Source organism: Pongo abelii, chromosome 12 (genome assembly GCF_028885655.2).
Source record: "Pongo abelii isolate AG06213 chromosome 12, NHGRI_mPonAbe1-v2.0_pri, whole genome shotgun sequence".
In the NCBI taxonomy this organism is placed as follows: domain Eukaryota; kingdom Metazoa; phylum Chordata; class Mammalia; order Primates; family Hominidae; genus Pongo; species Pongo abelii.
In genome coordinates this window covers 58,745,886-58,757,940 of record NC_071997.2, presented here as the reverse complement: position 1 = coordinate 58,757,940, position 12,055 = coordinate 58,745,886, and the positions used below count along the sequence as shown (strand labels likewise).

The 12,055-nt window shown below is 44.7% G+C and overlaps 1 protein-coding gene across 11 annotated transcripts in view; it reads left to right on the top strand.

Annotated features, from left to right (window-relative positions):
• The window catches only part of ALMS1 (ALMS1 centrosome and basal body associated protein), a 229,282-nt gene extending 217,702 nt beyond the window's left edge, over positions 1–11,580 (top strand). For 8 of the 11 annotated variants that reach the window (XM_009237176.4, XM_054548053.2, XM_002811888.6 and 5 more), the window contains 2 exons: positions 2,862–2,961; positions 3,955–4,119. In XM_009237176.4, the coding sequence (XP_009235451.3) occupies positions 2,862–2,961; positions 3,955–3,999 (145 nt within the window). In that variant the 3' untranslated portion in view covers positions 4,000–4,119. Of the gene's footprint in view, positions 1–2,861; positions 2,962–3,954; positions 4,120–4,816; positions 6,187–9,571 lie in introns of those variants that run through there. The other 3 variants (XR_008522360.1, XR_008522357.2, XR_008522358.1) reach the window with 3 other exon arrangements.
• The last annotated feature ends 475 nt before the right edge of the window (positions 11,581–12,055 follow it).

Sequence of the window (12,055 nt, the reverse complement as noted above, 5' to 3'; positions counted from 1 at the left end):
GCACTTTGGGAGGCCAAGGTGGGCAGATCCCTTGCGGTCACGAGTTCAAGCCTGACCAACATGGTGAAATCCTTCTCTACTAAAACTACAAAAATTAGCTGGGCATGGTGGTGGATACCTGTAATCCCAGCTACTCTGGAGACTGAGGCAGGAGAATTGCCGGAACCTGGGAGGCAGAGGTTGTAGTGAGCCACGATCACGCCACTGCACACCAGCCTGGGCAACAAATGCAAAACTCTGTCTCAAAAAAAAAAAAAAGAAAAAAAGAAAAGAAAAGAAGCTATCATATGTCAAGTTTGGGTGTAATATCAAAGAAGATCAAGAGTTACCTGAAAAGAATATTACAATAACTTCTCTCATTTCCAAATACGTGGAAAATCTATATGTAAGCTGGATTTTTTAATGTATACTTTAACCAGAGCAAGATGGGACAACAGACTTAATACAGAAGCAGATACGAGTCTAGCTGTCTTCCATTAAACCAGTCATTAAAGAGTTTTCTAAAAAATGTAAACAGTGCCACTCTTCTCACTAACATTTTTTTGTTTTGCAAAACGTCTTTATTTCTCATTAAAAATACAGGTTTCTTATGTTAGCATGTCACAGGCTTATTGTTATTTCAAGTGAATTAAAAAATAAAGTTTTTCTCAATTTTTAATTTTAATTTTTGATACAGTATCAATAGATAAAACCTACATTGGGATCCTCAACGTTTAGGAGTGTGAAGGGGGCCCTAAGTCTAAATTATTTTTGAACCACTGCTTCATTCTAACTCAGATCACAAAATGGAATTAGGGGAAATTATACAGGGTTTCTTGTGGGGCAGCTACTTATACTCTCACCTCAGCAAGAGCAGTCACTGCTGTAAGGGACTAGGAAGCTTGCCTACGGGAAGACAGGCAGGACATCTCCTACAACGTATCAATGCTTTCAACCAGAAATATACTTACATGAGTGGATTTAGTGCCCATCTTCTGAGAGACTTTTTAAACTGTTTTTAAACTGGTACATTTTCATTAGGTTGCTTCTATTGACGTTTATTTCTTGTATGGCTTCTTTTAAAGGAAGTGATGTGTTTCCATCTGAGAATCTTAAATATCATCTAGTAACTCTTAATATTTAGGAAACTACAACCCAGAGAGGGGAAATAACCCAGCAAGTTAGGGTCACAGCTGGGGTTAGAGCCTGGTGTTTGGCCTTCAATTGTGTCCCATTAAGGAGTTCTATCTCTGCAGCCTGTGTTACTCATCTTTTGTCATCATCTATCTCTGTCAAAGATATTTAAAGGTTCCCGTGAGAAGGAAAGATTTCAAGAGGAAAGAACGTAGCTCTTTTATTTGGAAGCACTTGTTCCAGAGTGGCCTTCAGGAGACACCTTCACCTTCTCTAATCTGTTTCCCGCAGAGCCCTGCATCAATCCAGTGATTTTTTTTCCAGATTATAGAAAACTTCAGGAAATATAGAGAAAAGTAGAAAAAAGAAGATGAATATCACTTATCAGCCCTCCATCTAAACATAACACTAGTCCTGTTTTTGGTGGGAGGCGTGGGAATGTTGTAGAGACCTGCATAACACACACTTTTTTCCTCAAATTGTTGATCATACTGCATATACAGGTTTGTATCTTGCTTTATTTTACTCAACATTATGTTGTGAACCTTTCCTATGACATTAAAAATTCTGAAACTTTTTTGTTTGATATACATGAAACATATTTGTAACATATACATTCCATTATACTTCATAATCTATTTAACTGTTGTTTTGTTGGAAATGTATTTACAATGAGAGTGCCTTTATCAAATGCACATTTGTGTTTCTCCCCAATTAAAATCATTGCCACCCAACCCCTGCTAGAACAGATCCCATGTTTTTCACATGGCCACAAGATCCTCCACAGCCCACCTCACCCTCACCCCCACCTGTTTCCCACCTATTCCTTTACACTCCTTTTCAGGAAGCCTCGACTTCATTTTTACCAACACTCATTATCCCTTCCTTGAGTGTCTTCTGCCCTTCTCCCCATTCCCTTTCTGCTCTTATCTATCATTATTGTTTTATTATTATTATTATTGAGATGGAGTCTCACTTTGTCGCCTAGCTGTAGTGCAGCAGTGGCTCAATCTTGGCTCACTGCAACCTCTGCCGCCCAGGTTCAAGTGATTCTCCTGCCTCAGCCTGCTGAGTAGCTGGGATTACAGGCATCTGCCACTGCACCCACCTAATTGTTCTTTTTGTAGTTTTAGTAGAGACGGGGTTTCACCATCTTGGCCAGGCTGCTCTTGAACTCCTGACCTCATGATCCACCCACCTCAGCCTCCCAAAGTGCTAGGTTTACAGGCTTGAGCCACTGCACCTGGCATTCCTATCTAGTCTTAAGACCAAACTTACCTCTAATTTCCTCTCTGGAGCCTTTCCGAACCTCCTTCTACCAGACCAAGTTTCTTCTCCTCTAGGACTTATTGTAGATGTGACCATTTCAGTACTTTTCCATAATTTCACTTGTGTTTACAAACACAATAGTAACACTGTTCATTATCTTATATTGTAACAATCCATTTTTGCATGTAGAGTGGAAAGTAGAAGTTCACCTCATTTATCTCACTCCTTTCCCCCCTTTATCCCACTCCTTTCCCAGACATAAGCACTATTAGGATTTTATTGGGTTTGTATTTATCTATCTGCTCTTCCAGATTGTGAGCCCCCAGGCCAGGAGTATCTAACGGGTCCCAGGGCCTTTCTGGGAGGGATGAGCTCCTGGAGAGTGGGAGGCATAGGGAGGGATAGTGAGAGGAGATCTCGTGCATCTGCACCCTGGTAACCTCCCCGCTTTCTGTCCTTTCACTTGTGCCATTTCGAAGGATTTATGAGCAGCTTCCAGAAGTACAGAAAAAGAGAGAAGAAGAGAAGAGAAAATCAGAATATAAGTCATACCGGCTGCGAGCCCAGCTATATAAAAAGGTCAGTGGATCCTCTGTCTAGAGTGGGATGGATCAGGTTCACTGGGGGAAAGAGAAATGGAGAAAACACGTTGCCTGTTGAGTGTGCAGTCAGAATGAACCGCATTTGAGGAATGAACTTAGAGTGCACCAGACCAGTGTTGAAATTTGGAAGAAGGCATCTGTAATTAGACTTTAAATCAGGTTTAGCTCCCCATCCATAATTGTGTAAGGCCCTTTCCATGCATTCATTTGGAGTGAAACCAAATTTCACACACAGGAGTTCATTGACATATCATGGTGGAAATACCAGAATTATCAGGTTTCCATTCCAGAGTCCCAGGTGGTGATTTCATGCCCCTCATTGGTGAGTCAGATGCCTCTAGAACTGTTAAACTGGAAGGTGCATAACTGCGGCATAAGAGTTGTCCACTTGGATGGTCAGAGGCCTCCAACTTGTCACCATGCCCTGCCCATTGTCCCAGTGGAGTCAGTGTTGCTGCAAGTCCAAGAACCTCACGGGGCAGGGTTGGTGTTACCAGTTAATTCTCTGAGAAACCTGACTGGCTCCTATGCCTGAAGGGCCATATCCTTCACTGTAGTTGTTTCCTTCTCACCCCGTCAGTCACCAGACTGATGTGGGATGGGAGCTGCTTCTGGAGCAGGCCCCAGAACCCAGGCGGGTGCCTCAGGTGGAGGTCCCAGGCACCACACCGCCTGTCTGGTGCGTCAGCATCGCAGGGCCAGGCCTCTCCTTATGCTACTGTATGTGGGAACTGATGGATTATCTGTGTCTCTATAGAAATAATAGATATTGATTACAGATCCTCTTTCCTGAACGTTTCAGGAAGTATTTTTTATATGACAACCATAGTTTCTGAAGCAGAGTAAAATGAACAAGATTTGAGTAGGACCACACTGATTCTCCTTGGTGACATGGCTGCGGGGAGGAGAGGCATCTGCCTCTGATGGCAGTAATATCTAACTTCTTTCCTGCCTTTCTTTTCTTGTACAGAGAGTGACCAATCACCTTCTGGGGAGAAAAGTTCCCTGGGACTGACACAAGTTTATTTCCCTCAGAGCCTTGGAATTCTATTTTATGAACCTAGAGAAGCACAATCCTTACTTTTGTGAGTCTGGTTGAATAAAGCTTATTCTTTGTCCATGTGTATTTTAGAAATTGTAACTTCTAAAGAATCTGGAGTAGAGTGGTGATTAAAATTCCTAATGGTTTGCGAGCAATACTTTCTGCATAATGGCCTTATCCACTGGGCTGTGTGTTACAATGATATGATCATTTCTCAAGAATGAGTGCCGTTTTGTATGTGTTTTTATACTTTTAGAAAATAAAAACTTTAGAGTAACTAATAGTAAACAATTCTTTCCCATCTGGAGAGATGCAAGGAGCTATGCATTGTCTCCACCGAGGTGTCTAAATGCATCAATTGAGGGAAATGGGCTCTTAGAATGAAATGTAGCCTGTCTCTTTAGAAACACAATGTGCTGTAGTGGGAGCACTGTTGTGGGCTTTGAGGAGCGGGTGTCTGGTTAGATGCCCACCGGGTACACCCAGAGAATGCTGCAGGAGAGGCGTCTTGGGTCCACAGCCTCCTCTCAGCCCCAGTCCCCTAGGGACTCTCTGTGTAGGCTGGGGAGAAAGGCAACCAGCCTTGGCTGATGGATCTTCCTCCACCCACACTCGGTTTTGGGATTAAAGCCTGAGACCATTTATCATTACACATGAAACCAACACTTACAACATAAAGGACAACTTCTGAAAAAGATGAGTCAATGAATGAGATAAAGCACTTAACCTGGTAACTGGATCACAGTGTAACAGGATTTTTTTTTTTTTTTCGTGTGGCCTGGAATTACAGCTAAGGCCCAAAGTGCTGGAGGAAGGTTTTCAACAGCCTCACTCTAAGTTCAGCAAACCCCGGTATTAAGGTTGGCAAGGGCCAGTTGTCCACCAAGAAGACTTCCTGGGAGGCTGTATCCAAGAGCAGGCCCTGCCCTCAAGCACAGTTCAGAGCTTTCAGATCCTGCCCCCTGGGCTCCCTGCCACCAAGAGGACACTGGGAAAAGAACCCATGGTGCATGAGGTCAACTCCTAGTTCTTCCCTTTCTTGCTGGGCAAGGTAATGAAGCACTTTTGGCCAATTTCCCTGTAAAATGAGAGGGTTAATACCTCTAAGCCCCTCTTTACATAAACTCTAAAACAATGTGACTATTTCCACCTCTTGTGAGACATTATTATTCAGAATAGAAACAAATTGTTGTCTGAAACCTGGGTCTGCAAAGAACCCAGGCAAAGATGGAGTCTGATGAGGAATGATGAGCATGATTCTAGGCCCAAAGCTGTGGCATCCAGACACTTTCCCAGGGCAGTTAGATTTGGTCCTGGGAGGCCCAGGTGGCAGTTGCCAGCCAGCTCCTCCCAGCACCAGCCAGAGTGCACCTCCTCAGGAGAACTTGTTAGCATCTCCACTGGGTTCCTTTAAGCCGGAAATCTATGGACTTGCTTTCACGTTATAACAGTATTTCCCCAGGCCACCAACCATGGGCATGTTCCCGAGGCAATGTCAAAGCACAGAAGGTGGCAGGAAGGGGACGTGTTGTGGAGATTCTCACAACTGCAGTCTTCCTGCCTGTCCTGTGCCAGGACACCTTCTGGCTGAGTGCAGGCTGAAGAATCCAGGCATCAACCTCACAATCCCAGGGACTCCCTCAGTGTCCGTTCTGCCCCAGAACTAAGGATGGCTTCCCACACTGCACAGTTCTGTGGGGGCTGAGAGCATCTGCTACAAACCACAGAGTCACCACCTTGTACAGCCACTCCTGCAGCCATCAGACTTTCCCTATGTGTGGCAGGACCTTGAGCCTCTTATTTTGTTTTGGTTGATTTTTGTTCTTGCACAGGTGCAGGAAGCCTAAGCAGAGGCTGCATCATTGCCCCTGGTTCTGAACTGTGGTGGGATTCACTTTTGAATTGCTTCATCCTAGGCCTAGATCACACCTAACCTGGGAAGCACCACCCTCTTCCCTCCTTGAAGTGAGACTCCAGCCTCCTCAGTCCTCTTCCCTGAAGGCAGCTTCTGTTTCATCCCCTCTCCAGCAAAGACCACCAGTGCAAGTATTTTCAGGGGAGAGAATATATGAAGAAAGCAGTCTTTTAACTGTAAATCACGATGCGTTTTGTATGTTCCCAATGACTGTTTGGAATGATCAAATGAATGATTGTTTGGAACATTGTCTGGATGTTATCAAAACAAAAACAAACCAGAATTTATTCCCCTGGCAAGTAACAAATGACTTTCCATGAGAACGCAGGTTTTGACCAAAGGAGTTTTATTACTTGTCACAAGTAAGGAGAGCACTGGGAGTGTTCTCCAAAGCAGTGTTTCCTAAGAGAAAATGAAAGCAGGGCTTTATGTGGTGTTGGAGAGGGGAGAGGGTGCATCATCGCATGTAGAGGAGGGTTCCCAGTGGCACAGATGCAGTGAGTCATGGTGCCAGCACACAGGTTGCATGTTGTGGTAATGAAGCTACACGTCTCCTGAGGTGCAGGCTTTAGCACGGTCATGAGGAAAATTCACTGGGGTTCATCTGTAAGTTGTCGGGGTCTTTGAGGAGGTGGTTCCAACCAACTAGGTGACCACATTTCACACAGGGTTTGAGATAAAACTGGCTTCATGGCAAGAGGCTGTAACACAGGCTGATTGCTTGAATTGACAAAATTCCTGTACTCCCTGGATTCCTTCCTGTTGGCCTACAAATTTCCTCCCCTAGAGATATGTGACTCTTCATTCTTGAGAGGTCATTCTTCTGTAACTTTATGCTGATTAGGGATGCCGTGTCCAGAGATATTAGGGGAGTGAAAATCTCTAGACACTAAATCTAAATGTGTTTTGAGGTCTCCCAAGAAAGTCTGCAAAGGCTGGTATTGTTGTTGGAAGTTGCAGTTGAAATTTTTCTAATCTGGAAGATACAAATTTTACCAAGAGATTTAAGATCCAGGGACCAAACAACAGTAGTACAAACAATAAAGTTAATAGTTCTACTAGGGGCAGAATATTACCAAGTAATTGGTGTTGCCCATTTGATAGCTTCCCAAATAGAACTATGGCCCTGTGGATTAAAAGCATGTAACCAAGAGGCTTGGGCATAGATCTTCTTAATGTCAACTTCTGTTTCCCCTGAGGTGTTTACTCAGGGACAGCAAGAGGAATTAGTAACTGCACAAACTCCTCCCTGTTCCACTAAAAGATTGTCTAATACTGTACTGTTATCTAGCACCACAGTAACCAAGGAATCAACTGAGGATGCTAAAGACTGAAGTTTTCTAGTCAAGTTTTTTTACAGTGGTTTCATGATAAGCATATCCCCAAAGAGCAACCATCCTGGATGCTGCTCACATCCCCCACAAATTAAACTCATTGCTTTTTTGTTTTTGTTTTTGTTTTTGTTTTTGTTTTTTGAGACGGAGTCTCGCTCTGTCGCCCAGGCTGGAGTACAGTGGCGCCATCTCAGCTCACTGCAAGCTCCGCCTCCCGGGTTCAGATCATTCTCCTGCCTCAGCCTCCTGAGTAGCTGGGACCACAGGCGCCTGTCACCACGCCCGGCTAATTTTTTTGTATTTTTAGTAGAATACGGGGTTTCACCATGTCAGCCAGGATGGTCTCGATCTCCTGACCTCGTGATCCACCCGCCTTGGCCTCCCAAAGTGCTGGGATTACAGGGGTGAGCCACCGCTCCTGGCCCCAACACATTGCTCTTTTTGACCTGACTTGTAGTAGACCCGCCTCAACAGCCTCAATATCAGAGGGGCTCGCAGGCCAATTGTACATTGTCCTTCCATCCAAACATTCTCCATGCAGGGATGAGCGACGCCAAGTGGGGTAAAGGGAAAGAACCTCGAGGCAAACCGGCATGGGGTAGATGTTTGTGGGGGACCCACAGATGAGCACATTCCCCCAGATGGGCACATACTCATTTGGGGATAAAGATATTTAGCTGGGTGCAGTGGCTCACACGTGTAATCCCAGCACTTGGGAAGGCCGAGGCAGGCAGATACTTGAGGTCAGGAGTTCAAGAATAACCTGGCCAACATGGTGAATCCCCGTCTGTACTAAAAATACAAAAATTAGCCGGACATGGTGGTGTGCACCTGTAATCCCAGCTACTCAGGAGGCTGAGACAGGAGGATGGCTTGAACCCAGGAGGCGGAGGTTGCAGTGAGCTGAGATCGTGGCTCTGCACTCCAGCCTGGGTGACAGAGCAAGACTCAGTCTCAAGACATTTAATAGTTGTGCTATTTGGCTCCAGGTGCCATTATTCTTACATGAAGGAAGACAGGCCCACCCCGCAGGTGGTCCCTATCCCTGCAGTCAGCTGAGACATTATTCTTATAAGCTGTTGGCCTGTTTACCTGGGTGTACCAGAAACTGGGGCTTGGTATTCCTTACCATGAACTCCATTTACTGCTCTGTCTCCAATATTTTTTAGTGATGTTCATGTCAGGACACCAGTAAGTCATATTGGGGTGGCAGGTGGTAGTGTTCAAGGAGACCGGTTACCTCGGTTTTGTGTCTGGTCCTGTGTCAGTGTAGTAAGTCTGCCCTGGAGGAATTTCACAGCTTCTGCATACTTGGTGTATAGCTGAGCCATTTAGCAAGGTTGACACCTAGGTGGCATTTGCTATAGAGGTGCTAGTCAAGGTGATGCAAGGGAGTTCCTCACTCTCTGGGAAGAGGGTAACCACAGGGAAGGGGAGCTTTCTCCAGTTCTGTGGGTGAGTGTGAAATGTGAGGATTGCTACAAGTCCTATCACTTGGGCAGATCAAGCTCATGGGTGCCCATAGCATATCCAGCATTGGAACAGGCTATTTCCTTTCACTGTGATGTGGGGAAAACTGACTATTGTATTGTCTTCCCAGAGACCACTGGCCATGGTAATAAAAGGGACTAACCAGTAGAGAGAGACCAAGTTCATTGTATATACTATATGGTGATTTAGCACCAGTTAAGAGTTTTTACAGAATGTAAAAGAGCATAGAGATTCCTCTAAGAATGAAGAAATTCCTGATATATCGAGAGCATTGCAAGGGCACATTTTACTTATCTGTGTCCCTTGTCTGGAAGAGGAGCTTAAGATCAGAGGCCAGTTCATAGGAATAAGTTGGATCTAATGAAGCCTGGTCTGAGGGCACTGGTGAAGGCTTCAATCGGAATGACAGATCCAGGGTCTGAGCCCCTGCAATTTAAGAGAAGAGTGAGTGGTTATCAGCACAGGGTAGGACCCAGTCCAGATAGGATTTAGCTGGTCTTGAGGTGATCCAACTGGAAGACAGGTTCACATATTGGATTGAGAACTTGTGTTAATTTTCCTAAATACACAATATGTTTTACATCCCTCTCAGTCTCACCATAAGGGCATGTCAAAGGTTCCATTGTGCCAGGGTAAGCTCTTCCGTATAGTAATTCAAAAGGGCTAAGTCTCACTTTCCCTTTTGATGCCAGCTGAACTCATGTTAGTTTGATGGAGAGGCACTTTAGCCAGCTTTCATGAGTTTCCTGGCATGGTTTAGCTGAAGTGACCTTTATGGTTCTATTAGTATCTTTGTCCTTTTCAGATGACTGGGGCCTCCAGTCTGCATGTAACCTCCATTTGATTTCCAAGGCAGAGAATACCCCCCGGCTAACTTTGGAAATGAAGGCAGCTCCATTGTCACTCTGGATCAATCAAGGTAAGCCACACTTCAAGAGGATGTCTTTGAGTAAAGCTCTGGCATCATTTGCCTTTTCTGTGTGACAAGGTAAGGTCTATCCAGCCAGTAAAGGTGTCCACACAAATCAGGTGGTACATGAGGTTTCCAGGTGCCTGGAGCATCACTGTAAAGTCTATTTGCCATTCTCCTGGTATGCCTGCCCCCGCCCCTTAGTTGAGGCACAGAGAGCCTGGTCTGAGCATTATTTTGTGTATATTTGTGGCACCTGTTAGAGATTTAGACTATTTTACCACTTGGATTGGGTACCTTTATTACCCTCATCAACCAATTGCGTAAGGTTTTGATATGGTTAGGCTTTGCGTCCCCACCCAAATCTCATCTTGAATTGTCATCCCCATAATCCCCACGTGCCTAGGGAGAGACCTGGGTAGATGATTGAATCACGGGGGAGGTTTCTCCCATGCCGTTCTCGTGATAGTGAATTCTCACAAGATCTGATGCTTTTATAAGGGTCTCTTTCCCCTTCGCTCCTCACTCTTCTCTCTCCTGCTGCCGTGTGAGAAAGCCTAAGCTTGCCTCCCCTTTGCCTTCTGCCATGACTGTAAGTTTCCTGAGGCCTCCCCAGCCATGCGGAACTGTGAGTCCATTAAACCTCTTTCCTTTACAAATTACCCAGTCTCAAGTATTTCTTTAGGGCAGTGTGAGAATGGATACCAAAATGTGATGATTCATGGACATATTTAATTATAGCCTAGCCTAGGTTTTCTGGAATCTAGAGTCTTCCTTTGTCATTAATAGCTCATCTTTCCAAATCCTAATGTGGGAGATACCCTTCCCATTTGGATTTTTCTAATTTCTGAGTAGTAGGGCCGAAACTTGTGGAGTGACAAATCTGGGGATCAGGGTTATTTGCAAACGTTCAACTGTTCATGCTGCCTTCTTAGCAGCTGTGTCGGCTAGGTTATTTCCTTTTATAACTTCAGAATTCCCCTCCGGTGACCCGAACCGTGGACCACCACTAACCTCTTAGATAACTGTACTACCTGTAACAGCTGTAATATTTCTTATGCATGCCTTATCTCCTTACTGTCCACAGTCAGGGTCCCAAGGGGGATAATCCCAGAGGCATACTTCTAATCTCTCTAGGGATTGGCATAGATTTTCATTAGGGTCTTGTTCTGTTTCCTGGAGTTTTCCCCAATTGATTGGTGGCTGGCTTACTTCCCTCATGCCTCTGAGTAGCATATTGCTGTAATGATCCCTATTATCACTGGAGTCCCAGTTTGGGTCGGCTGTTGGCACTGACACCTCAGCAGCCAAGTAGGTTTGGTAGCCCATGTTATCAACCTACATTTTGTCTGCCTCTTCCTTAGCTTTGGCCATGATGGTAGATTTCTTTTCCACCATGAGCAGAGTTGCCATTAAGGTCTGCATGTCTGACCATGTGAGGTTATGTGTGAAGAATACTCCCCTTATGAGAGTTCTGAACTCTCATGGGCTCACTGGTAAGCCTTTAAGATGGGATTTCTCATTATACAAATCAGCAGTTGTAAGAGGTACATAGACCCAAGCAAAACCTCCCTCTCCATCAGACACCTGCCTGGGTGGGAACCATCCCACTCTGAGGTTCCCTCTCAGGGAACTTGTTATGCTGGTAACTTGAGCTACCAAATCTACTTGACTACTGAGGTGTCAGTCCCAACACAACCCAAACTGGGCCCCCAGTGATAATGGGGATCAACAACGGCCAGATCATTATAGGAATATGCTGCTCAGAGGCATGAGGGAAGTAAGCCAGCCACCAGTCAGAAGGGGAGTGGTGAGTGGTGCTGCCTGGCAAAGAGGGATACATCTGCAAGCCTCATAAAATGAGTTGGGATGAGGTTTTTCCTTTTTATTATCTAGAAGAATTTAATGTAATTCATTGCTTAAGTGATTAGGAGAATTCACCAGTGAAACCCATCTGGGCCAGAACTTTCTTTTGTGGAAATCATTTTTTTCAATAACTGTTCAGGTTTCAGTTTTCCTTTTATGCCAAGGTTTGGCAAGTTGTATTTTTCAAGGAATTTGTTCATTTCCTAGAAATTTACAAATTCGTTGATCCAGTGTTTTTTTTTTTTTCTTTTATTATTATTATTATTATTATCATTATTATACTTTAGGTTTTATGGTACATGTGCGCAATGTGCAGGTAAGTTACATATGTATACATGTGCCATGCTCGTGCGCTGCACCCACCAACTTGTCATCTAGCATTAGGTATATCTCCCAATGCTATCCCTCCCCCCTCCCCCCACCCCACAACAGTCCCCGAAGTGTGATGTTCCCCTTCCTGTGTCCATGTGTTCTCATTGTTCAATTCCCACCTATGAGTGAGAATATGCGGTG